The sequence below is a fragment of the Bactrocera neohumeralis genome, chromosome 2 (assembly GCF_024586455.1).
Source record: "Bactrocera neohumeralis isolate Rockhampton chromosome 2, APGP_CSIRO_Bneo_wtdbg2-racon-allhic-juicebox.fasta_v2, whole genome shotgun sequence".
NCBI classification, from domain to species: Eukaryota; Metazoa; Arthropoda; class Insecta; order Diptera; family Tephritidae; genus Bactrocera; species Bactrocera neohumeralis.
In genome coordinates this window covers 53647965-53672899 of record NC_065919.1, presented here as the reverse complement: position 1 = coordinate 53672899, position 24935 = coordinate 53647965, and the positions used below count along the sequence as shown (strand labels likewise).

Here is a 24935-nt window from a genome sequence, read left to right as displayed (position 1 = left end):
AAAATTCTGTGCAGGCTGTGAAAATTTCGCATAGAACTTCGAAAAAATGCATAAAAATGATCGCTCGTTGTTAGTAAAAATTTTTGGAGCTTAGTTCTTCTTTTTATTCTCAATTTGTCTTATTAAAAATTAGGCGTACTCTAAAACTACATCCAAAACTATATCTAAAACTATACCTGAAACTATACCTAAAACTATATCTAAAACTATATCCAAAACTTTAACTAAAACTAATAATTATAAAATTCCATTTTATTATTTTCATTATTATTTGACATAATCGATTAGATTAATTAAAAATTTAAAAATTTTTTGAATACACTTTTCCAACAACAACTCATCTTCATCCGCTCGACCTTTGAACGTCACTTCAACTCAACATAACCTAACTAAATATAATTTTTTCAAATATTTTCAAAGTCTTTATTCCAAATTGTTGCAATATTACTTATTAGTAACCTCAAAAAATCAAAATAAATGCCTAACGGTGTCTATGCCAAAAAAGAAGAAGAATCTCACAAAATATCAACAAATTCCCTCAATCCTTAGCTATTAGCTTAAATTTCCACGAAAGCGTTAATTTCCAGCAATTTGTGCTGACTCCTTCGCCACACCATGAATTCAAAGTAACTTTCAATTTACCAGCTTGTGGTTAGGTTCATTGACTTGCAACGTTTCGAGTTGGCATCTGTTGCAGGCAACTGTTTAAATTTATAATTACCCAAGTATAACGTTGTTAGTTGTTGTTGGTGTTTTTGTTGTTGTCGGTCGTCTCCTTAACTTTTATCGCAATTGCTAATTTGTGTGCGTAGCTAATTAAAATGTACAGAACCAACAATAGCAACAATCTATACGCGCACAACAACACAAACAAAACAAAAAGCACGCGAAAGCAAATAATAAACTTTGCTGTCCCTTAATAGCTGTCGCTTTGTTCCTACACAACATATTGTATTTGTATTTGCACATTTCTATTTATATTTTATTTTGAAATATTCCTTAAAGAAACTTGTAATTTATGGCTGAGTGACTGACTGTGGCGAGCAACGCCTGGCGGCCCCTACAGCCATAGGAACGTGTGTTATCAGTACGTGCAACATTTGTCGTTGCAATGTGTAGTCGCGCGTACACACACACTCCTCCACTTGGTTCATTGATCTGCCACGTCGCTAGCGAGCTTATATTAGTTGCCGGTCGGCTGATAAGCGCGCACTCATCAGCAGTGGCAGTGCAAATATGAGCTCGCATGTGCCGCATATTTGCCATTTAATATTGTTCACTTGTATGTGTATGTATGTGTTTAAGTGCATTGGTTGATTGCTGGAGGCACAACGTGCACCAAGTTAAGTGCATAGCTATTAAATATAGAAACCCTGTGATAACAGCTTATCAGTCAAGTACTTCAGCTGTGTGCTTAGTGGTGGCTTGTGGGTGTCGCATAGGCGTCGCCGGCATAAATACGAGCGACTTATCGTCTAACGATGGTGGTCACGGCAGGGAGCTTTGGGTATTACTGCTTTAGATTACCAAGAAAAGGATACAAGGCAATATAGAATAAGGTGTCTTTGCATGAAAGAAACTGAGAAATAGATCTACAAATTTGTTGTATATTCGACCCTGTTGGCTTCGTAGCCGAAAACCCGCAAGTAACTTAGGAACTTGTAATCACTACTAATGCTTCGATAATTTATGAGTTATGGTTATTTTAAATATTTTTTGAATTTTTTATTAAGGCATCAGGAAAATGAAACTATTGAAATTCGTAAATGTTTAAATTTTTATTTTCCTGTTAAAAAAATTTAATAAAATATACAAAAATTGTATAAAAACTGAAATAAGACATTAAAAAATTAAGGCTCTTGCTGAAATTTATACAATAGCATAATGTTTTGAAATAAGTGAAAGCTCATATATGAAAGCATTCAACTTAAGTTTTGATATATGGTAGGTGAAAGCTCATTTATGAAAGCTTTCCGCCTAAGCTTTCTGTAAGCTTTTTTTCAAAACATCTCTGTTATAGTATTGATGAGTATTATATACTTTATTCATTAATATTAATAAAATTGTTTAATAAAGTGGCAGCTCTACTATGTTAAGATAATTTAAAAATTCCTAAATAAAATAGAGTTAGGTGAAAAAGGTATGACTTTAAGCTTACATTTGAAACCGTGAGAGTATTCCGTAAGCATATTAAGGAAAGGCTTTCTTTTTATAGTTTTAGAGGTAAAAATATAACAACGGAGTTGCCACATTTTGGAAAAATAAAATATATAGTTTATTTCGATTTGTGAAATAATTTTATTTTTCTAAAGTAAGGCAACTCCGTTGAAATATTTTGTGCATTTAAATGCACTGAAATATATTTCTCAAATGACTGTCACATGATAAATACCCTTTATTTAGATATTGACAATTTTTAGTCGAATAAAAATACGGATCCTTTCCGCTTACTTAGAGCCGAATGTAGGTAAAATCTAGTAGATGGCGCTAAAGTCAGGTGTTTTTTTATAACCAGCGATTGGGAGGCAGCTCTACTTATCTTGAACCTGCATTGGTCTTAAAATATGTTGTGTTGGCTGCAAATTTTTCGAACATAGCCTCGAAAGCAATATTTGAAATTTTAAGTTGTTTTCAAAAGAGCACGATTAAGACCGAAGCCTATAATGCATTCACCAGATTTGGCTCCGTGCGAGTTTTCTTGTTCTCCAACCTGAAATTGCCGCTCTGTGTAACACGTTTCAGTCGATCGAAGAGATAAAACAAAATTCTATTCCCAAAAAGAGCTTGTGAAAGGTGTTTCGAGGACTGGAAAAATCGTTGGGATTACTTTGATTAAATAAATATGAATAAATATTGATGAATAATTAAATAATTTGCGTTTTATTTACAATTTCCGCGTACTTTTTCTAAACTCTTTTTTAAATCTTTGTTTTTTTTTTTTCAAAAAAAATCTTATTATTGATCTAACAGTCTCAAATTTTTTAATTTTAATTTAACTACCTAACCTTAAAATTGCATCTGCGAAACAAAAAAATCATTAAAAAGTAGAAAACACTGCACGCGATAAACTAATTCCCACAAACCGCTGTTACATCAAAGTTGTAGTCTATCTGTCTTGTTGGTTACTGCAAATGGGGATTAACTTAAGTGGAAGAAATTACACAAAATACCATACAATTACTTTGTTTGCTTGTCATAGCAATAGTAATCGTCATTTCCATTTCCATTACCAGTGTGTCACACGAAGGCAACGCTGAAAAATATGTTAAGAAAAAATCTGCTGAAATTACACTTGCACATACTTACAAATATGTTTGTGCTTATGCTATGTGTACCTATTTTATGCTCCTGCGTCCTTCCGCCATATGTCTGCTTGCACAACTCTATCAAATGTCTGCTCTCGCTTTTTCCCCACCACCCATTTCCCACACTCTTGGTTCCTCACTTGCTCGCTGGCTATATGCTGCGTGCATTCATCTGGCTGCATGTAGTAAGCAATATTGCTGAGCTGAAATGTCTTCCAGTCGGTTGTGCACTGGTAGTGCAAATGTCCCGGGGATTAGGTTCAAATCAAAGTAATGTAGTGTGCCATCGTAAGGAGCAAATCCAATGCAATTCACAAATGGCAAAACGCACATCAATTGCATTTAGATGCTTGCCATTGAAGATGATATGAGTATATGTACATACATATGTATTTATATAGTGTCTACATATGTCTCTGTCTCCTTCGCTCTCCTTCCGCACTCTTTTGGCGCTGTTAGTTGCTTGCTGCAGAAGCTGTTAAAGGCGTCAAGTATGTGTGCTGCATTTTTAAACAGTGATTAACTTTTACTATGCCACAAGTCGCCGTCGCCGTCGCCTTCATTGCAAATGATTTTTAAATGCACTGGCAAATTATTTCGTTTTAATTGAGTGGAAGTGCAGCGGATATAACAATTAGAAATTAAAAAAAAAATTGCATGTAATAAAATGTTGTTATTGGTGGGAATTAAAGCTTGAATAAAATAGTTTGAGCTAAATTTAAGTAATATTTGTGGCAATATGGTAAAGTTAAGGGGTTGCATGGGTTTGCTCGCGCAAAAAACAGCCTTTTTTCAATAATTTTTTCTCATATAAAAAATCAAATATTTTATTAGAATTTTTTTTTTTGTTGCAAACATACACTATTAACAAAGAAATTCTGAAATTTTTGGAAATAAATATTTTACACACGGCCACTTTGACGCCATTTCCGGTGACCCCTCGGAAAAAACTGCGCCCGCGTTGGGAGAACTTCTTACAGGATCATCAACAGCGACAAAAAAAATGTTTTAGTTAAAACTTGGTCGAAGGAAAAAAACTGAAAAATGGATTTTTGACACAGACTTTTACAAAAAAAAAAACAAAAATTAAATTTTCCCGTTTTTTTTCAAATAGTTGTAAACGAAAAAATATCCTTCCACCAAGTCTTTAAGAACTGTATCTCAATGACCTGTAAAATTTCATGGAGATCATTCGAGTTCTTCTCTAGAAATTTTGCGAACCGACTTCAAAAACACAGTTTCGTGAAAAACGCGTTTAAAGACGGCGCACTTAGCCCAGCTAGCCTCAAGCGCACAAGTTCTCAAGGCTGTATCTCCAAAACTATTATTCGGATCAACTTGAAAATTGATGACAATATTCTAGAGGTGTTGTAGAATTTAATAATTGCATAAAAAAGCAATCGATTTTTTAAACAGGTAAACCCATGTCACCACTTAAGTATTTACGGAGGAATATTGTGCCAACACGCCATCTAATACAGCTTCAAATCAGTTGAACTTCTTTTTTGTTAAAAAATATTTTCCTTCTGGGTCAAAAGAGATTTTTGTAACCACATGATTTCGACCTAAGTTCATGCTTTAGTTAGTACTTACGAGTTTAAGGTTTTCGAATTCAATTAAAAAAATCTTTGTATTTTCATTTTTGACAGTAATGTGTCATTCAAGTCAATCACAGTAGTAAAACTGGTCAAAAATGTGCAAAAAAACTAGCATATCATTGAATAAAGAAACAGTTATACGCTTTTAATGAGTTAGCCACATGTGCTCTTGTATCAAATTCAGCTCGCATACTTGCTGGTTATTGCTTTCGCATGTACATTTTTTTTGCAAGAGAGCAAGGCCAGAGATAGCAAACAGCCAAATGGCGAATCGATAATGACTACAATAATCTTGTAGTAGTGATAAAAGATCATGTAACATTATTTTAATCAAAAGCTTTTCTAATTTTTCTCCGGTCTATGAAAGCTCTATTAAGCTAACACAATTGGCTAAAATTAGCATTATCTATATTTTTAACAAATTTTCTAATATATGTACATACATATATCGATTAAATTTTCAAATTTATTACTTATATTTACACTAAACTCACCACACAATAATCACCACGTGACCTTTTTCGGATCTTGCCCATCAGCCGCACACCTTACACCACAAATGTGTGCACAATACATACTCGAAGGCAACTTGTGTCAACGATTCGTAAAAGGACATGCAAAATGCTGACGAGTTCAATAAACTGCTTTACTTGATTGCTTTCCAAACATTTGCGTATCAACGAACCATTAAAAACGGCAACCAATTTTCCCCATACGCCATGCCGGCTCATACGCGCTTGTGTATGTGTCTACCTATACTAGCCGGCTACTAACAGACACATTATTATTTTAAACTCTGCAGTTTTGCGACTTTTTTTCTATTTTTATTTTATTTTATTTTCTATTTTTATTTTATTTTTTATTTTTTTTTTTTTTATTTTTTTTTTTTTTTTTTTTTATTTTAGTTTTTTTTTCTGCTTTGCTCACATCCTGTCTGGCCTTATATCAAACACTCGGGCGGGCAGCACAAACGCCTTTGCATATAAATTTCTAAAATTCGCAATGCTGATGGCTCGTGTCTAAGTCTGTTGATTTTAGAGGGAAAATGCTAAAAAAAAAGTGGAATTCAAAATAAGCATTAAAATCAGCAAAAAGGAGCACACTTCAGCGGACCCTGTCATCAGCCAGTCGTCTATCCAGCGTCTACTACACGCCAACAACGCCAACATATTGTTGTTCGAGTGCGTGTGTGCGACGGTTTGCGTCGCTTTTGTCCCTAAAATGCACTTTGCAATTTAGTTGGTTGTTGATGTAGAAAAACATACAATATATGCTATTTATATTGCGAAAAAATTGTGAACTCGCAAATATAAATATCTGTTTTTTTTTCGTTTTTTATATTGACTACATTTTTGCAAGAGTTTGTTGTTGTTCGTGCATATTCTCGCAATCCTTTTGTTGTTGTTTGTGTATATTTTCGATTTCTTTTTTGGGGTCATTAAAAAGTGGAAAATTTTGTTTATCCAAGCTCACATAACGCTTGCCAAAAATGGGCGGCTGGGTGCGGTGGTGGCTGTTTGACCGGCCAAAGAGGTCCCTAAGTGCACTTTGCATTTTCAAATTTGTTTTGGCTGTTTCGACAAATTTTCATTACCCACACTATTGCAAATAGCGCGCAAATATAGACATTGCAACTTTTCGATGTTTGGGTTCATTATATAGTTTTAATTTTCAGTGCAAATGTTTGCAAACAGCATGAATGTTTATTGTTTTTGGTAATTGCAGGCAGTACGTGTCAAAAATTAGTTGAAATTAATGAGTTTAATTAATTTAAAATTTATTAATTTATTTGTAATACAATTTTTTATTTCTATTAAATATATTTTCTTTAATATTTAATCTAATCTAATTAAATTTTTAGTGTTATATATAATTTTTTTTTAATTCTTATTAAATTGCTCTATTTTTTAATATTTTTTTTTTTGTGATAAAATATTTTTTTTTAATTATTGGTATTAATTTGTCAATAATTGTTTTTAATTTTACACTTTTTTATAATTTAATTTTTTTAATCTAATGTTCTATATTTAATTTTTTTGTTTAATTATTTTGTTAATCCTAAGTATTCATTTATTATAATTGTTTTTTTTAGTTTAGAATTTTTTATATACATATTTTTTTTTAGTTTTAATTTTTTATATATAATTATTTTTTTAAATTTTGATTTTTTATATCTAATTTTTTTTTAATTTAAATTTTTATACTAATTTTTTTTTGTTATAAAATTATTATTTTAGCTATTAGTATTAATTTGTTAATAATTGTTTTTAATTTTAAACTTTTTTTATATTTTTTTTTATTTAAATTTTCTATATTTAATTTTTTTGTGATATTTTTTTAGTATTAATTTTTTGTGAATAATTGAATGAATTTTACTTATTTTTATACTTTTTTTAATTTTAATTTTCTTTTATTAATTTTTTTTTATTTTTTTAGTATTAATATTATTTTAATTATTAGTATTAATATTATTTTAATTAAATTGCTCAATTTTTACTTTACTTAATTTAACTTTTTTTTAATTTTATTGAATTTTTGATAAAGGTTTTTTTTCTGTTTTTTTGTGTAATAATTTCTTTTCTAAATTTTTAGTACTAATATTATTAAATTGTTTTATTTTTTTTTTGTTAAATTTTATATTTCTAACTATAATTTTTTTTCTAATTGTAATGTGTTTTTACGGGTTTCTTCTTAATTTGATTTTTATTTTTTTAATTTGTTTATGTTGTTTCTGTTAGACACTATTATACATTCCAATTTATTAAATTGCTATAATTTCTTTTTAATTGTTTTCTTTAATTTTATTGTATTTTTTGTTGTTATTTTTTTTAATTTATTTTAACTTTGTTTTCTCATATTAAGTTTTTTTAACTGTTTATTATTTTATTAATTTTAACATTTTAAGTTTTTTATAATTTCCCTGGCAGACGTCGTTACACATGCCTTTCTCTTAAATTACCCTCTAAAATTTGTTACCATACGAACATTCCTCTTTCAACACGCCATAAAAATGTATTGCAACAATTACGTTGCGAAAATGAAAATAGTGAATTTTGAAAGCGTTTACAAATTGAATTTGCACCCCTGCAATATTCTCCGAAAATTCTCACACATTTGCAAGTGAAATGCATTTGGCCAAATTAAATACGCATAAATGCCATTCGTCTGGTGAGAATACCCAGCCAAACCCATACATATACGCAATAACAGTATATATTCATGTAATAATAATACATTTTAAATCGAATACTTGATGACATCCTGTGGCTATCAATGTGCTGCATTGCTTTCATGCTTTTACTGCCAGTACTCATTGGAGTTGCCTTCGCTGCTGTTGAAGAAAGCTGTAGAAAGCTTAAGTATGCAATTTAAATGCATTTCAAGCGATTCGCTCGGATACATTGCGCTTTAAGTGTGAGAAATATGTTTGTGTGTATGTGGACGAATGGTTTGAAAAGGATAAAAGTGTGCTGAATTTCAGAGAATGAAATTTCAGTCAAAGCTATGGAGCTTTAAAAGCTTTTTAAGGCAAATTTTTTTCGTTTGAAATTTAACTTTTATTTCAATGTAAATTATTTTGGTTTCAAATGTCAAAAAGAAGTCATTACTTTATTTATATCTACAATACACAAACATTTAATTTTTGTGAAAGCTTAGGAGTCAGAGCTTTTTAATGTATGTATATTTTTAATTTGAAATATATATATTTTTATTACTTTCTAAATTTTGTGTTGTTTTAAATATTTTTGTAATACACAAGAGCTTTTTAGTGAAAGCTATGGAGCTTTAAAGCTTTTTATTGTGGCATATTAGCTTTGAAAATACTTATTACATTAGTTTAAAAGAACACAACAGATTATGTATAATTTTTTTCCAATATTGCTTTGCAAAAAAAAATATTTATTGAAAGTGTTTATAATTTTTCTTTGTGTTTTATATTCATATATTTTTATTTCTTCTTTGATAATTGTTGAATTTTTGATATTAGATTGAGGAACTTCGGTTAGATTGCACGCCACGCACCTCTTTCCATTTAGAGATTTTCAAAGCTTTCATGCATTTATTGGCGCTTACGTTTCCACGCTGCAAATCCACTTATAAGCCGTTGCATTGTTAGTATCCTGCACTAAGTACTTCCAAAGAAGTTTTTAGACTTTTAAATGTTCAAAGGAAAAACTCAAGAAACCAACGTAAATAAGCAGGACCAAACCAACAGAAATATCAGATATAAAAAGCACAGCACATCGCTACTCTTAATCCATGCTATCATACTTTGCTCGGCACTTGTGTTCACTTTATTCGGTTTGCCTCACGCAAGAGATCTACAATCTTTATTTCGCAATTGTGTCTCGCATTTAAATTAAGTGTAAATGACATGAGATTTGTGCGGCGGCGGCTATGGCGGTGGCACTAACACCAACACGAACAACAAACATCAACAGCAATGGCAACCATAACGGCAACTGCAGCTGCTTAAGCCACCGCCAGCAACACGCAACATGCTTGTACAACCAAGCACATAAGCACCGCACATAAGTGGTGGCGGAATATTGCATAGCCGCCTGAAAGTATGCTGCTCTGCATTCGGTACTTCAACATAATCACAACAACATGCAATTTCGCTGTCCTTTAGCGTGCTCATGTTGCCTTGTTTACCACGCGTTTGCATCTGTCGCGTTGTCTCCTAAGCCAGTACACGCTTTTGAAGTGGCAAAACAGCGTCGCAATCGCACGTCGCGCTCTGCGTTAGCGACACGAGCTGCAACCACAGTGACACTCATACCGCTGCTATTGCCCTCGAGAAGCCATTGCATTCTATTATGTTGTTGCACTCGCTGGATTTATTGAAATGTTTGCTTGCTCAACATTGTTTGGCGCACTCACTTCACTCACACTGCACGCTCTTTACTTCTCCACTCCACCTGGAGCTCCCTCCTCCTTCGCTTGCGCCAATCATTCTCTTATATTGCATTATTTCCGTCACTGCTTTGTGTTATCCTTAAAATATTATTACTCCATTGCATTTCTTGTAGAACACAACAAAAGCAGCACAAACAAAGCTTGAGTTGAAGCTTAAGCTCTTTACAAGCTACAAAAATCGGTGGGAGAGGAGAGAGTTGAAAGCAGAAAACATGCCAAATTGACTACTCACTCTCTTTTTTTGTCATTTACTCAAACTTTTCAGGATTATCCACGCCAACTCCTGCGTCCTGTTTTAAAGCAATTCGTGCAGTGCACCGTTATATTGTGTTGTTGCAATTCCATTTCATTATTGTATGTCATTACCACTGTCATTTTCATTCATTGAAGTTGTCTTGGCTAGCTGGCTGCGACCACTTTTTCTCTCCTTCTGTTTCTTTAGCATTGCCAGCATGACACTCGGCCTTGTTCGTCGTCATTTCGCTCACCACTACCCGTTACCTCACATTTATTGTTACTAATAGTTGTTGTTATTGCATTGGCAAAGCTTTTGTGTAGTGTTGTAGCCACTTGCCAGCTGCTGCTTCATTTTTCATTGCCTTCAGCTGGAAAATAGCTGGAGAGAAACAATTGCTGCTTGTTGTAATGCCAGCAACAATTGCTTATTTGTTGCTTGTGTCACTCTCTAATGGCCAGCCATTGTTATTGTCCAATGTGCATCGGTTTGGCGACAGTATCGCATCCTTGCTGCAATTTGTCTGCGTTGCTGTGTTTTTCCTTTTGTCTTTTTAGTTTGAAAATCAAGTGTCGCTTTGGCAAATTAATCCACCTGTTCGTGTCTGCCGTTTTATCATCTAAGTACTTGAGTATTTTGTAGCGCTTAAGTAGGCGGACTAGCATCTTGGCGTATTTTAAAGCAGGAAGCTTATTTAAAAGTTAGTTTTGTTGCCATAAAAGATTATACAATTTTAAAGTTTGTGATAAAAGTTTAATATAAAACTTCTATTCGAAGGAGGACTAACATAAACCACCAAAAGCAAGCACAAACTTTCTTATACAATTTTTTTAAATTATATATATTTTAGCCATTATGCTTGCCAAATGAACTGTTTCGACTAACCTGTTAGCCATTGATCCAAAGGGAACTAAATCGCCAAGAGGATAGACGTTGACTGGATATGGTTAATTTTCGCTGACCTAGAACCGACTGTCGTGTTCCATTAAGCCAACGTAGCTAAAACACATATCACTAAGGTCCGACCCCATTGAAATAGCTCATTTCCTGAACCTCCAGTTGGATGGCTCTGCTTAAAACATATTTTCCCCAAGCAGAGTCTAGTTATAAAATATTTGCAATATACTGCAGCTATTCATTTAATTTCTAAAGGTTTTGTTATTTGTATAGTTCGTACTGGAATTTCGAGAGTTAGTGTTAGAGTTTTTCTCGTTTTTATTGTGGGGTGAGGCGGATTACGATTTCACATGTTTTGGCGAGATTTGATCTATTTGATTTTTATTTACTTCTTTCATCAGTATCCAGTATAACCGCCATTATTTTCAATTCCTTTTGAGATTCGTTTTGGCGGCACGTATCAATTGGAATCTCATATCAGTTTTTTCAACAAAATTCCCTAACTGGTCCTTATTTTAGAACGATTGCTTCCCAATCCGTTGCTTTAGTTCCCCCCATAGGTTTTCAATTGGATTCAAGTCGGGAGATTGACATGGCTTTTTAAGAGAACTCACACCATTGTCCTGAATTCAATGTTTTACCAACCTCGAAGTATGCTTATGATCATTATCCTGCTGAAATTTCCATATTAGTGGCATACTTTCCTCAGCATATGACAGCATCGTGTTTTCCAAGATATCTTTATATTGGAACCTATTCATAGTGCCTGAAATACGATGTATTGGCCTTACACCATACCACGAAAAGCAGCCCCAGACCATTATGTTGCCGCCACCGTGTTTAACGGTCTTTTTTGTAGACTGTGAATGCAATTCTTTGCCTTTCGGACGATGAACATTCCGTCGGACATCATTTCCGAACAAATTTATTTTTGTTTCGTCGCTCCACAAGATATTGCGCACACTTTCTCTCACCACTTGGGCCGGACTAATTTGCATAATTTTTCGCGAATTGTAATCTTATCTTTAATTTTTTTGCAATAATGGCATTCTTCTCTCTCTTCTGCCAGGTAAATTAGCTTGATGTAGCCTTCGTTGGGCCATTCGGGAAGATATTATGCTACCAATATCGGCTGATATTATTCTTGCAGATATGTATATATGTGTCCTTTTTACCAAGAGTGACGATACGGTTGTCCGTTGTTGTTGAAGTCTTTTTTGGTCGACCGCGAGTTTCAACATTCTTTTTCATCCTTATGGCATTCTGCACGAAATACAATGATCGGCCTAATGTTTTAGCGATATTCGTAAGACTTTGGCTCTCTTCTCTGAGGTTTAAAATGCTTTCCTTTTCCTCCGCACTGAAATGCTTTTTTCTACCCATCTATACAATTTTTTAATTTTAAATGCGTTTTAAACATGGAGCTATACAATCGAAAGAGCAAACCATTAAAATAAATCGTACGATTTGCTGAAAATCTTAAAATAATGAACAATGTACTTATTATTTTGACCACTTAGAAAACGAACATCAATCATCAATTGCCACGCCCACTACAAAGGGGGGATTCAACATTTTCTTTTCACTATAAAAGGCACTGTCATATACTTAAAAAAAATAAGGAAAACTAGGAGATTTGTGCTGTGGTCAAGATGTCTGTGGGTCAAACCACCACCATTTACTAAAATGACAAAAATACCTTTATGTGATGGAAACTTTTTGAACTCAAACTTGTAATCAGGATACCTTAAATACGCCACAGACCGCTTAGCGCATCAGTCGCAAATTTTCCTTTCAAATATGTTGATTAGTGTAACTAAATTTATTACTTAAAATTAAAAACTTCGCCGACCATTAAAAACTTATCAATAGAAGCCCTCTTTGGCTAAGAGTGAGCGCTTTCACCAAATTAATGCCAGCAAATAGTCAAGACAGTTGCGCCTTTAATCGCCTACGCCGCAAGTAAATCACAGCCCGCAGCCATTAAAGTTAGCCTGTAGCTATGTATATTAATAGATACACATTGAATAATTATATACATATATATATATATATATATACCATATATAATATATGTACTTGTGTGGAGACGCCAGTAGAATTGCCAAATCATAGCAACGGAGTTTTGAGCGACTATCACACTCCATCAATGAAATGCAAAATTTATGTCTTCCTAATGAAATGAATTTTCGCCAATCCTCGCTGGCGCCCACCGACTTTCCACACACACACACACACACACACACACACGAATGGACGCCAGCATTAATTGAAATACAGTTGGCCATATTTTGCACTTTTATTGCAAGTTGCAGCAAATTAATCATGCAACGAGCGCATTGTGCGCCAATATGTGCTACGCTATATATATATATGTATATGCATAAGTATGTATGCACTTATGTCAATGAGTGTACGTATGTGCATATCTATGTGTGTGTGTGCGTTTTGCCGTATTGTTGCTGCTGGCAGCTGATTAGCATTTTTTGCTGCATTAAAATTTCACCATAAATCCTTTCCGGCAGACAACTGAGTGTGCAACAAAAGCGTGCCACATCGCGGCAGCAAAGCTGTTGCATTAGCATGTGGGAGTGCGCCGTTGCTGGCGTGTCTCCACAGTGTTGCTGCGTGATTATGAGCATTTGGCTGCCTGCAATATGCATCCGAGTGTGTGCGTGTGTGCATTTTGCCTGGCGCCTTTGCACGTTTGCGCGCCATGTTGTTGCCTCACTGCCGTCTCTCTGCTTGATTGCTTAGCTATTTGTGTCTTATCCGCCTGCTGCTGTGCCACCGCTGCTCGCCTGCGTCCCGTTTCGTTGCCATTTCGCCCGAGAGACACCTACGCATTGAACCAGTCAACTGTCTCCTTGTTTTGACTGCAATTTGAATACGCCCATGAAAGGTGGCAATAAAAATCTCAAATTTTATATTCATGCCTTGGCTACATGCAGCAATTTGCATGTTGCTGCCAGCAGCACTCTTCTACCCGCCACATTTCTTCTTGGGCGCGCGCAATTTTCACTTAACTCAGGCGTCGTCGGCAGCGCCTTCGCCATTATATCGTTGCGATCATTATTTCCTAGTTGCAAGTGTGTGTGCATCACGGATTCTTCTTGCTGTTGGTGTGCGTGTCTAGTGCTGGTATTAAATCACTCAAAACCGCCCACTCATCCAAAATGTCCATGTGCACCTACGTCTGCGAGTGTGTGTGTGCGTGTGTATGTGAGCGCCCGCGTGCGTGTCTATCAATGCCTTCGGTGCTCGCATTGACGACGACGACGACATTGTCTGCGGCTCTGCGCCGTTGTGTGTCTTCCATAAGAATGTGACAATTTTCTGTGTGGCTCGCTCATTCGATTCGTTTTCTTTTTTGGCCTTTTTCGCGTTTAGTGCGCCTTTTGTTTTTACATTTGGCCAAATTGACGCCTGCAATAAATTTCAGCTTTGAGGAATTACTGCTTTCCTTACGGTATTTTGTGCCTAACTTAAACTCTGCTTTAATTTTTAATGGAAAAAATTATTTTCAATCAGTTTCGCCACATGACGTCCCACTATTTTGTATAACGGTTTATATGTGGCTCTCAAATTTCAATTATAATTACGCCCAGGTGGCTGCGTTGAGTCACGTGTGTGTATACTTATGTTCCTGCATGTGGAAATAGTTGCACTATACCAGCTTTAAGCGGTCTAGAAATAATAAAAAATATATATACTTATTTATTTTTTTCTTATATTTTCAAAGCTTTTCTATAATATGTCTATAAGATAATTTTAAACATTCTAGTTATTTTCGGAGATATGTAGAGATATTTTAACGGATATTTATCCGGTATACAAACTGGTTCGGCCGGTACTGAAACTTAAAACAACGCCTATTTCTCGGAACTGTCTTTTTCGAAACTATACCAACGAGTTCTCAAGTTCTACTGTACTTATTTAACAGAAATTTTAAGACTTATTCATGTCTGGAACTCTCCATATCCACAAATTTAAATTTAAAAAAATTCGAAACGATCAAAAAAGTGGTAATTTTTTTTTTTTCGGGCAGTCGCCATTTTGTGAAAATTTGTTTCCGTAAAACCATACCTGAATAATATATACCATATCTATATATATTTTTTTGTTTCATATTGCTAAGAGGCTTGAAATCTTGGCTGTGGTCCCGTGCAAAGTTTTTGAGACCGCCCACTTTTAAACTGTTAATTTTTGGATTTTTTTTTTTATATATTTCTTAGTTATTTGAAATTCATGTCTAAAATTAATAATTAATTTTTGCTCTCTTAACTTCACATAGCGCCAAGCTTGTCTAATTCTGCAGCTTAAGCAAAATAACATTTTTTTTTAATATTTTCTATATTTTATTTCAAATCTTAAGTTTTTAAAATCGGTACAAAAAAATATTTTTATTTTCATCTTTGACAGTAATTTGTCATTTGAGCACTTCACAATAACAAAACTGTTCTAAAATCCGTAAGATAAAACTTGGTAGTACTGTGGCGTTGGCGAGAGACCAGCGTTGAGAAATAACTAATCGAAGACAACTATTAAATAGCCCGTTACTTAAGCACTATATACTTAAAATTCTTACAAAATTGCCTGAATAATATTTTCAAAGGACAAAATATTCAAAAAAACTTAAACTTTTTTTACTTTCCTCTCACTTGCAACATTTTGGCGGCTTGAACAGTAGGGTGAAAATAATAGGATTAAATCCAGTCGCGCCTCCGCCGCAATTAAAAGCTTTCATTTTTTTTAGCCAAAACTTGTGTCAAGGGCTTGCACTTGAAATGCCATCAGCCGGTCGGAAAAATATTACCACTAACAGGAATTAAGCCATTTTAACTTTTATGCTCCAAAATGCTTCAACCGAATTTTTTTAATTTTCCTTTTAGTTTTTCCGTTATTCTCGTAAGAAATCCAATTCAACTTTTAAATTGGGTTGTCCTTGAGTCTGCCGACGACCGCCGCCGCCGCACAACTCCAAACTATTTTTCCACCAAAAACTATTCGCTTTCTACTTGGTTGGTTGACTGTGGTGGAAGTTGCAAAGTTGCAGAAAAATCGAATATTGCAAGGCGAACGGAACTTTATTGGCGAAGTTTAAAAAAAAGTTTTGTTGTTTTTTTTTAATGCAACAAAAAAATAAATGACTTCAGCTTATTTAACAATATTTTTTTGATTTGCTGGCGGCGAAATTGTTCAACTTTCTCAGCTGCTCCACGAGTGTGGAAACTTCGAATTTACACACTCTTTTGCTTGTTACCTGAGAGTTCAACTCTTCACTTGCCTGCCACAGAGCTCTTTCTTCATTTCATGTTTTCGATAAGTTTTCAGCGCGTTCTTATTGTGTATACTTTTTTGTTGTGTTGCTATAACTTTTTTGTTGTATTTATTTGTATATATTTGTTGTTTTTATACATATATATATTTTTTGTTGCTATTGCTTTCGTAGTACAGGGAAATTTATATGATTTCATTATAGTAAAGTTGTTTCGTGTTTGGTACGTGATGATTTGATAATTTCACTCAAACCCGGCATTTAGCACTCTTGCTTTCGGAAAGTTTTCCATTTTCAATGCGAAGTGTGTACACCGTGTGTAGATCCCTGCATCCTTGTCGAGCGCGGTAATGGGTGTTCGTATATATGTACATATAGCGGTACAAATACTTGCTTTTATTAGTTTACCTGCAAACAAGCGAATCAATCGTTGCTCGTAAATTTAGCAAATATATTACCCACATCTATTTGATGTGCGCGTATGTGATCTATGTATTTTTTTTAAGTGTATGTAACTATGTTAGTCGTCAAAATTTCCAGCAACGCTTTATTTCGTCAAATGAATTGGTTTTTGTCTAGACTCCCACGCCAAGGTGTTGATATTTACAGGCATTGACTCAAGGATATATTTTTTTTACATTCATGTGCTTTTATTTATTTCTAGTTGTGTACTTATGCCTGGAACAGGGTGTATTTAGTCATATTCATCTGCCTGTGTATACTCGAACTAGTGCCTCAGTTTTTGAAATATCAAGCTGAAATTTGGTACACGTCCTTTTCTCTTCGAAAAACGGATAATTTGTCGGAATGGTCTATATCGGACTACTATAGCATATGGCTGCCATATAAACTGAACGATCAAAATCAGGTTCTTGTATGAAAAACTTTTTTATTTGATAACATATTTTCACGAAATTTGACCACGATTATTCTACAGGGCAACGATACAATCTCCAAAGAAATCGTTGAGATCGGGTCGCTTTAGCATATAGCTGTCATATAAACTGAACGATCAAAATCAGGTTCTTGTATGAAAATTTGGTTTATTTGAAAACATATTTTCACGAAATTTGACTACGATGATTCTACAAAGCATGGCTGCAATATCCACACGAATTGTTCAGATCGAGCCGCTATAGCTTATAGCTGTCATACAAACTGAACAATCAAAGTCATTTGTATGCAAACTTTTATATTTTTCGAGATATTATAGTTTTAGTACAACTGAATTTAACTCTTTTTCCTTGTTTTCATACTTAGAATTTCAAAAATTACCGTTAAAGGCTCACCATTGCTTTCAAAGCCACACACACACAAATATTTAATTATCTAAAAATAGTACATTATCAATCCTTCTTCACTACAAAAGCTTCAACTGTTGTCTGTTTATAGTTTTCCGCACCCATTCTACTTGCTTACCGCCATTTTTACGCTCAAGCCAACCACCTCCAACTCTCTTATTGACTTAACTACACTTAATGTTATTATTTGCGCTTAAGTGTATTTGTTTTTATTTACATTTCGGTAATGCCTCGAACGTTAATTCCACACCAGCGCTAATAAATAAATCTCAGCGCTTCCTACTCACATAAATATTATCACACTCCACCTACCCGCGTGCCACTAACCCCATGTAAAATTTTACTTCTTATTTTCTACTTGCTCACCACACCCTCCCACAAACGCCCAACGCAGCGCGTAATGATACATTACACCATAACTGTTCAGCTCGACAGTCACTTTTCCCCCCTCCCGTACAATTTCCGCTCCTCTCTACCACTTTACACTCTTCTCTACCACTTTCCACTCTCATAACCTTTGCCTGCTGGTATCAGGCACTTCATCGCCGCTTATTGCCGAAAAGTAAAACAATAGTCATAAAGACATTAAATTAAATTGCTTTTCAATTTGCTGCCGCCATCATCAGCATACAAATACACGCTTTCTGCTCGTTGTTGTTGTCAATTCAATTTCCCTTTTCGCTATCAGCGCAATTCTTGTTCCTTTGTTGAAACACAAAGTCATATATTAGACGCGTACAGTGGATTTGAAAAGCATTCGTACCACTTTCGCGCTGCTGACAACCAAAACTGTCGAAATAGAGATTTATGTGCTGGCACAATTGTTGCCTGTTGTTTTTGTTATTGTCGCATCTAATTTATTTCTAAGTTTTTACGCTTAACTACTATTTAGTTATGCTTTGATATATTTTTAATGCCTCAAAACAGATATGTACATACATACATTGTATACACACATATACATATATCTTTGTTTGTATTTTTGTAAGTTTGTAGTTGTATTTGTTTATTGTCTAGCGTAATCCATTAAAAATTTCGCCTTTGTTGGCATTTGTGTCTGCCATAAATTGTGTTTCCTCATTGCTTGCCCTCTGCAAGGATATTCTCTACTATCCTGCCGCTGCTTTCTGACAGCGGAGCACCTCCTATTTTTTATGTTGTTGTTATGTTGCAGTTAACCTTTCATGTTCTCATTTATTATGTTATATTATTTTTGCAACAATAGCGACGCAGCAGCAGCGCTATTTGAAGTGGAGTTTATTAAAAAGCAATAACACGCTAAAAAATACACGCGAAAATATGAGTTGCACTCGAGGCAGAGGCATGAGAACCCGCAGGAAGCAAAAAATGCAATAATAGCAGCGAAAATGTAGAACCAAAAGATGAAAAAATATATAAGTATATACGAATATCTAAGCATTGTCTAGCGCGCCTTTCGGGACCTCAGCTGTCTGTTGTTATTACTTTTCGCTTGCCGCGCTCGACAGCGTTCTTCAATTGTTCACATATCCTTTTCACTTTCCGCTCTACGGTCTCAAATCACTTTTTGCAGCAAATATTTATTTTATATTACATAGTTTTACTGTTGCTGGTTATCTCTTTGCGTTGCTATTATGTTTGGCGTATAGAAATCACTTAATCTATTGTAACTTCCTTTCATAATAAGAATAGAAATAAGATAAAAGTACTCAAATAATAACACACACACACAGTCAACACAGTCAACAGTTCGACAATGCTTTGTCATCGTACTTATGTCAATAGCCACGCCTTCATTCTGTCCATAACGGCTTGTTTTAGTTTATTTACACTGCGCTACATATTAACCACTCCATAAGCGCCCCGCTCAACTTACACTCTATAGTCATAAGTATAGTCACAATAAATAACTGCAGCGCTAAGCATCTCCACAAGTAGGCACAAAATCAGTTTATCTTTTCGCATCTCGCAAGCGCAAACGTTCATTAATCGAATTTATTGTTTTACTTTCGTTCGAGTGTTATTTTTGCGTAGCTTTTCCCTGCTTTGATTGTTTCACAAATAAGTGCTTTACTTGGTTTAGTCTGTATCCATTAATTTCGTTGTGCAAATTAGACGGCCTTCCAGAGCTTTTGGGTTTATGTCAACATTCATTTGTTGCCTGTTTACATACGCCAACTCGCCAAACGAACAATCACAGCCTCCTGCCGTTACAGCTTTTATCTCCTGCGGCCTTTTATTTGACATTTCCGATGATTTGACACTGCACTTATTCAAGCGTGTTTCGCTTTGACTTTTGCTTTGCCAAAATGCGCAGAAAATGCCTTGAATCATTTTTGATTATTGATGCTTCCTTTAAGGGCTTTCATACAGTCAGTTCTAAGGGATATACGAACTAGTGAAACATTTATGTAAATAAAGTAGTTATTCAGAACCTTTTCTCTAACCAAGTGATACACTGAAACTTTATATACTACTGTGCCCAAAAAATAAGGACATGGTATTTATTTTGAAAATTCTTTATTTATTCTTCCAAATCAATTTCAAATTTCAAATAGACCTAATCGATACAGCTTTTTCAATTGAATCAAATGATTAGCCGTTTTTTAGAGAAATAAAACGAATATAATCTATTGTTATGGCGAAACATTTAGCTTTATTATAAGGATAAAGGTTCGCCAGTATGTTTTGAAAATGATTTCGGGTAAGCCACCGCCGCTGGCTCAAATAAATTCAAGCTAAGAAGACAATTTTCGACCACTTTTTACAGCAATTGAAGCGTTCTGTCCACAATAATGTGCCGATTAATCTCTTCCAAGGCGTCAATCGTCTCGGACGTATCTGCGTAGACAAGCGATTTCACATAACCTCACACAAATTGTACAGCGGTGTTAAGTCGCATGATCTTGGCAGCCACGCCAGCTCAGAAAACGAGATAATGAGCTCAACCAAAGTATCCTTCAATTAATATTGAGCTTAAAAAGTAACATTTTGCCATGTAGTGGCGTTTTATTAGTACAAAAGTGGTCCACAACAACATCTTCCGATTCAGGAACGAAAAAGCCATTACTCAGCCTTCTATGGGCCCCATTGAACACAATCAATAATCACTTTTTGAGGATGTAACGGCGTCTCATCAATGACTTATGGATTATCGTCACTCCCAAAGCTACAATTTTATTTATGAACGTACCTATTCAACCAAAAGAGAGTTTCATTGCTAAACGAAATTTTCTTATAAAAATAGGGATCATCTCGCTTTAGACTCATTCACTTCACCAAACGTTGTTCCGGAGTAAGTCTGTTCATTATGAAATGGCAAACCAAACATTGCAAACAACAATAAAAATACTTTTTCTTAGACGGCACTGAAATGTTTTAGGTTAGGCTAGGTCGATCCAAGAAGCATCACTCTGATTGATTTCCTAATCCCAAACAATTTTGAGCAAACTAATTGATGAATATATCAAGTCTTATTGAAGTGGGAGCAGCCTTCAAAGACGGCCTTTTAGACATGCCTCGTACTGAGCGACCTTCGACATCTTCAACTGATGAAAATATTAAAAAAGTGAAGCTAACGGTGTTTGAAATTCGTCAGGCAAGTGTTAGAGAGATGGCAACGACTTGTCCCGAAAAAGCTGATTTTTTTTTTTCAAAAGAGTACCGTAAACAGGTCTCTTTGGGCATGGTTGATAGTGCGAACTCCAATCCCACATTCATGGAGAGAACTATAACTGCCTGTGAAACATGAATTTATGAGTTTGGCATGCAAACAAGTTAACAATCATCGGAATGAAGGGAAATAACGAACCAAAGCCAAGAAAACCACGCTAAAATTAAGGTGCTGCTCATTGGTTTTATCGATATTCGTGGTTTGTTGCATCATGAATTTGTTCCGGAGGGACAAACGGTCAATAAAGAGTTTTATTTGGCCATATTTAGACATTTCCGTAAGAACATCCGCCGAAAACAGCCCAATTGTCGAAGAACAATTAATGGATTTTACACGACAATAACGAAACATCGCATCGAGCCACGATTCTGACCGACTTTAAAACCAAAAACGCAATGAATAATATGAATCAACCACTGTATTCATCAGATTTGGCTCCATGTGATTTTTTCTTGTTCGCCAAACTGAAATTGCATCTGTGTGAAAGAAGCTGAAAAGGCCATTGCCAAAAGGTGCTTATGAAAAGTGTTTCGAGGACTGGAAAAATCGTTGGCCTTAGTGCTTACATCTGGTGGACATTATTTTGAAGGCAACAAAATAAATATTGATGAATAATTAAATATTGTATGTTTTATTTACAATTTATGGGTACTTTTTTGTCACAATTTACATACAAAAATGTGATACTTTTTATGTCATAATCCCCAAAATAAATCATATTTAATTTTGGAATTAATTTGACTTCCAATATGCACACTCTTATCTTTCATAAATATTAGCGCTGTAAAAAGTAAATAAAAAATTACTTCGTTCAATTAACGTGAATTCGAAAATTTCAACGCATTTGATTATACAAATAATCATTATCAGCATTACCTCTGGTATTCTGGACTTTCAATCAATAATATCACCTTCGTCCTAGAATTTCGAGTTATCACACCAAGAAGAAGCACCTATTGCTCTACATACTCTATCCAAAATTGTCAGCACCACTGCAATGTGATGACCGCTCACATGCACACGTAGCGGTTAGTAAAGCAATGAACGCCCGTAATCTATGTGTAATCGCCTTTGATGGACACCTGAGCGTATTTCGTATTATTCGCCAAATTATATGGCGCGTATGTCAATAAACGCATTAGTCTGTGCCACAACACACACACACTCCAGCCACTCCTTATACGGCTTTGATGTACAAATCAGCATTTCAGAGCGGTTCATATATACAAACACGCACATGCACACATATACAAAGCTGGTATTTCGATTCGAGCGCGAATACTCATATGACTTTAAGCATATGTTTCTTTGCCACTATAGGGAATTGAAAGAATTTTGTGAGATTTTTTTCGCTTATTTAACATTTGCAACTTAGTTGTTGCTGTTGTTGTCGAGACTTTCGTCTATTACTATATTAACCGCAAAAATCGCAATCTTACACACACATCCAGCCAGCTAGCCTTATTCTTATTGATTATCAATTTGGGAATATGTTATGTCAACACCGGCAATAAGAAAAGCCACACACGCACACATCTACACATACCCACAGACATACACATACAGTATGTAGTCGAAAAATAAGGATTTCCCAACACGTTCATTCATTTTGTCTGCTGTTTTTAGCTCATTCAAGACTTTAGGGAAATCCTTTGTTATTGGCTCCACTAGCTTTGGCTAAGAGCGCACATATACAAATACACATAAGCTTGCGTGTTGTATCGTACTTAATATGCTCCTTCACACGGCTACTTATGCGAATTCAATTTAGCATAACTTAACGGTGCCTTATTATATTTCGCAGGTATCCTTTGCTGGCATCTCTAGCCACTGCTAAAAGCTTTTGCATCTGTGGCTGCGGTTACACCAGCGCGTCAGCGGACTTACATGCTCGAACTGACAACGAACGCTTGCTGCACTTTATTTTGGCACGTTTCGCCTTTATAGTTCATTTACTGTTTGGTTTATTTGTTGTTTTTTCGCCTCTCTTGGAAAATGCTTCGCATGCCATTGTGGTTAAGGAAAATTGGATTTTAAGCGAAAGCGCTCGTTCTTTCTCATATTTACGCTATTTGGTTTTTATATGAAGGTTGTTCGAAAAGGGTCAGTTGAAAGGATTATTTAAAGATATAAGAGTTTTTGTTTTCGAGAAATTTTTACTACAAAAATCTATTATAATAATGCATACACATTTTAGAATATTTCATCTCTTTTCGAATATTTCTTATATAATAAATTTTTCATAGTTGCCAAATCTTAATATTTTTTTTTTTAATTGCTTATTAATTGTTCTGATTTCACCACTTTTTCTTGCAGATCGAAGACGAAGGCAACCATGGCAACGACGAAACTCGTCTGTTTATTTTGTCCTCTTTGGCTCAGTCCCAAATGAGTCGAGTTGCTTGCATTCTATGCGAGGAACCAATGCTGGTTTTCGATCGCTATCCACTCGTTGATGGTTCGTTCTTTTTGAGTCCGAAACAACATTCAAACGGTTGCATTGAGGTAAGTGTTACCTTTTTTTCAGAACATTTCTGCAATAATTTAAAAATCAGCGCTTAAAATGGCATTCAGAGGCTCCACCACTGTGATAGCCTTAAAAAATGCCTTCTTGGGAATTAAAAAATTGAATGTATCAATTATATACATACATATATTTATAAATATCTTAAAAATACTCAGTAAAGTTATTTAGGAAAAAATTTAGATATTTTCACGTAGTCCATTGTATAGAAAATCATATATTCAAGGGCGCTAAAAATCCGCATACAGCACATTACTCCGTTATTTTTAAATATTCCGTGTACGGATGAAACCTAAAGAAAAACATTCTCTATTCTTAAAAGGATATTGTGGAATTAAAAAATGAATGTATCAATTATATACGGTATAAAAAAAAACTTAACAAAATATGGTATTTAAAATAATTTTACCCAGTATTTTCATCGTATTTTCATCGTTTTTTTTTTTTTTGTCTACCAAAATCCGTTTTTTGATCACATCCAAAAATTAGTAGATCACTGCATGAAGAAATATATGCAGAACATGCAGAAAACAATTGATAATAGTCAATCGAACAAACTAGTATAAATCGTTCAAACTGGTATAATAAAATAAAGAAAGAATAGCCACCGGTTATACATCTGTTATGAGGTAACCATATACTCTCTTCTAATGAAGTCTAATTGCCATTGCCAATTTTGTTTTATCTCTTCGATCTACTGAAAACGGGTTCTAATCCGATGTTTGCAGACATGTTTGCATATCAAACTCATAAACCCATGTCTCATCGGCAGCTATAATGCTCTCCATGAATTCGGAATCGGAGTTCGCATGATCGAGCATGTCTAAGGAGAACTGTTTACGGTACTCTTTTTGGATAAAAGCTCAGCTTAATCGCAACAAGTCGAGCAAGAACGCGTTTCATACCCAAAATATCCGTCAAAATCATTCGAACAGACGCGCGAGAGATGTTGAGCTCGTTTGCCATCTCCTTGACACTTGTCTGATGATTTTCACGCACCATATCCTTCACTTTTTTAATATTTTAATCACTTGAAAAGGTCGAAGATCGTCCAGAACGATCTCGATCGTCTTTGAAGGCTTTGTACCACTCGTAAGCTTGTGTTTTTGAATTATCGTTAGCTTTTAAAATTTGCTCTGGTACTTTGGATAATATACAGTGAAGGTAGTTGTACAAAGAATTAATCTAAGCAGAATCTATAATATTTCTATGAAGTTCCTATTAG

General features: G+C 34.8%; 1 protein-coding gene across 1 annotated transcript in view; it reads left to right on the top strand.

The window, feature by feature from the left end:
- LOC126750813 (headcase protein) overlaps nt 1-24935 on the top strand; it is a 235985-nt gene that overhangs the window by 205323 nt on the left and 5727 nt on the right. Inside the window, 1 exon segment of the mRNA XM_050460545.1 lies at nt 23503-23691. Coding sequence (XP_050316502.1) covers nt 23503-23691 — 189 coding nt within the window.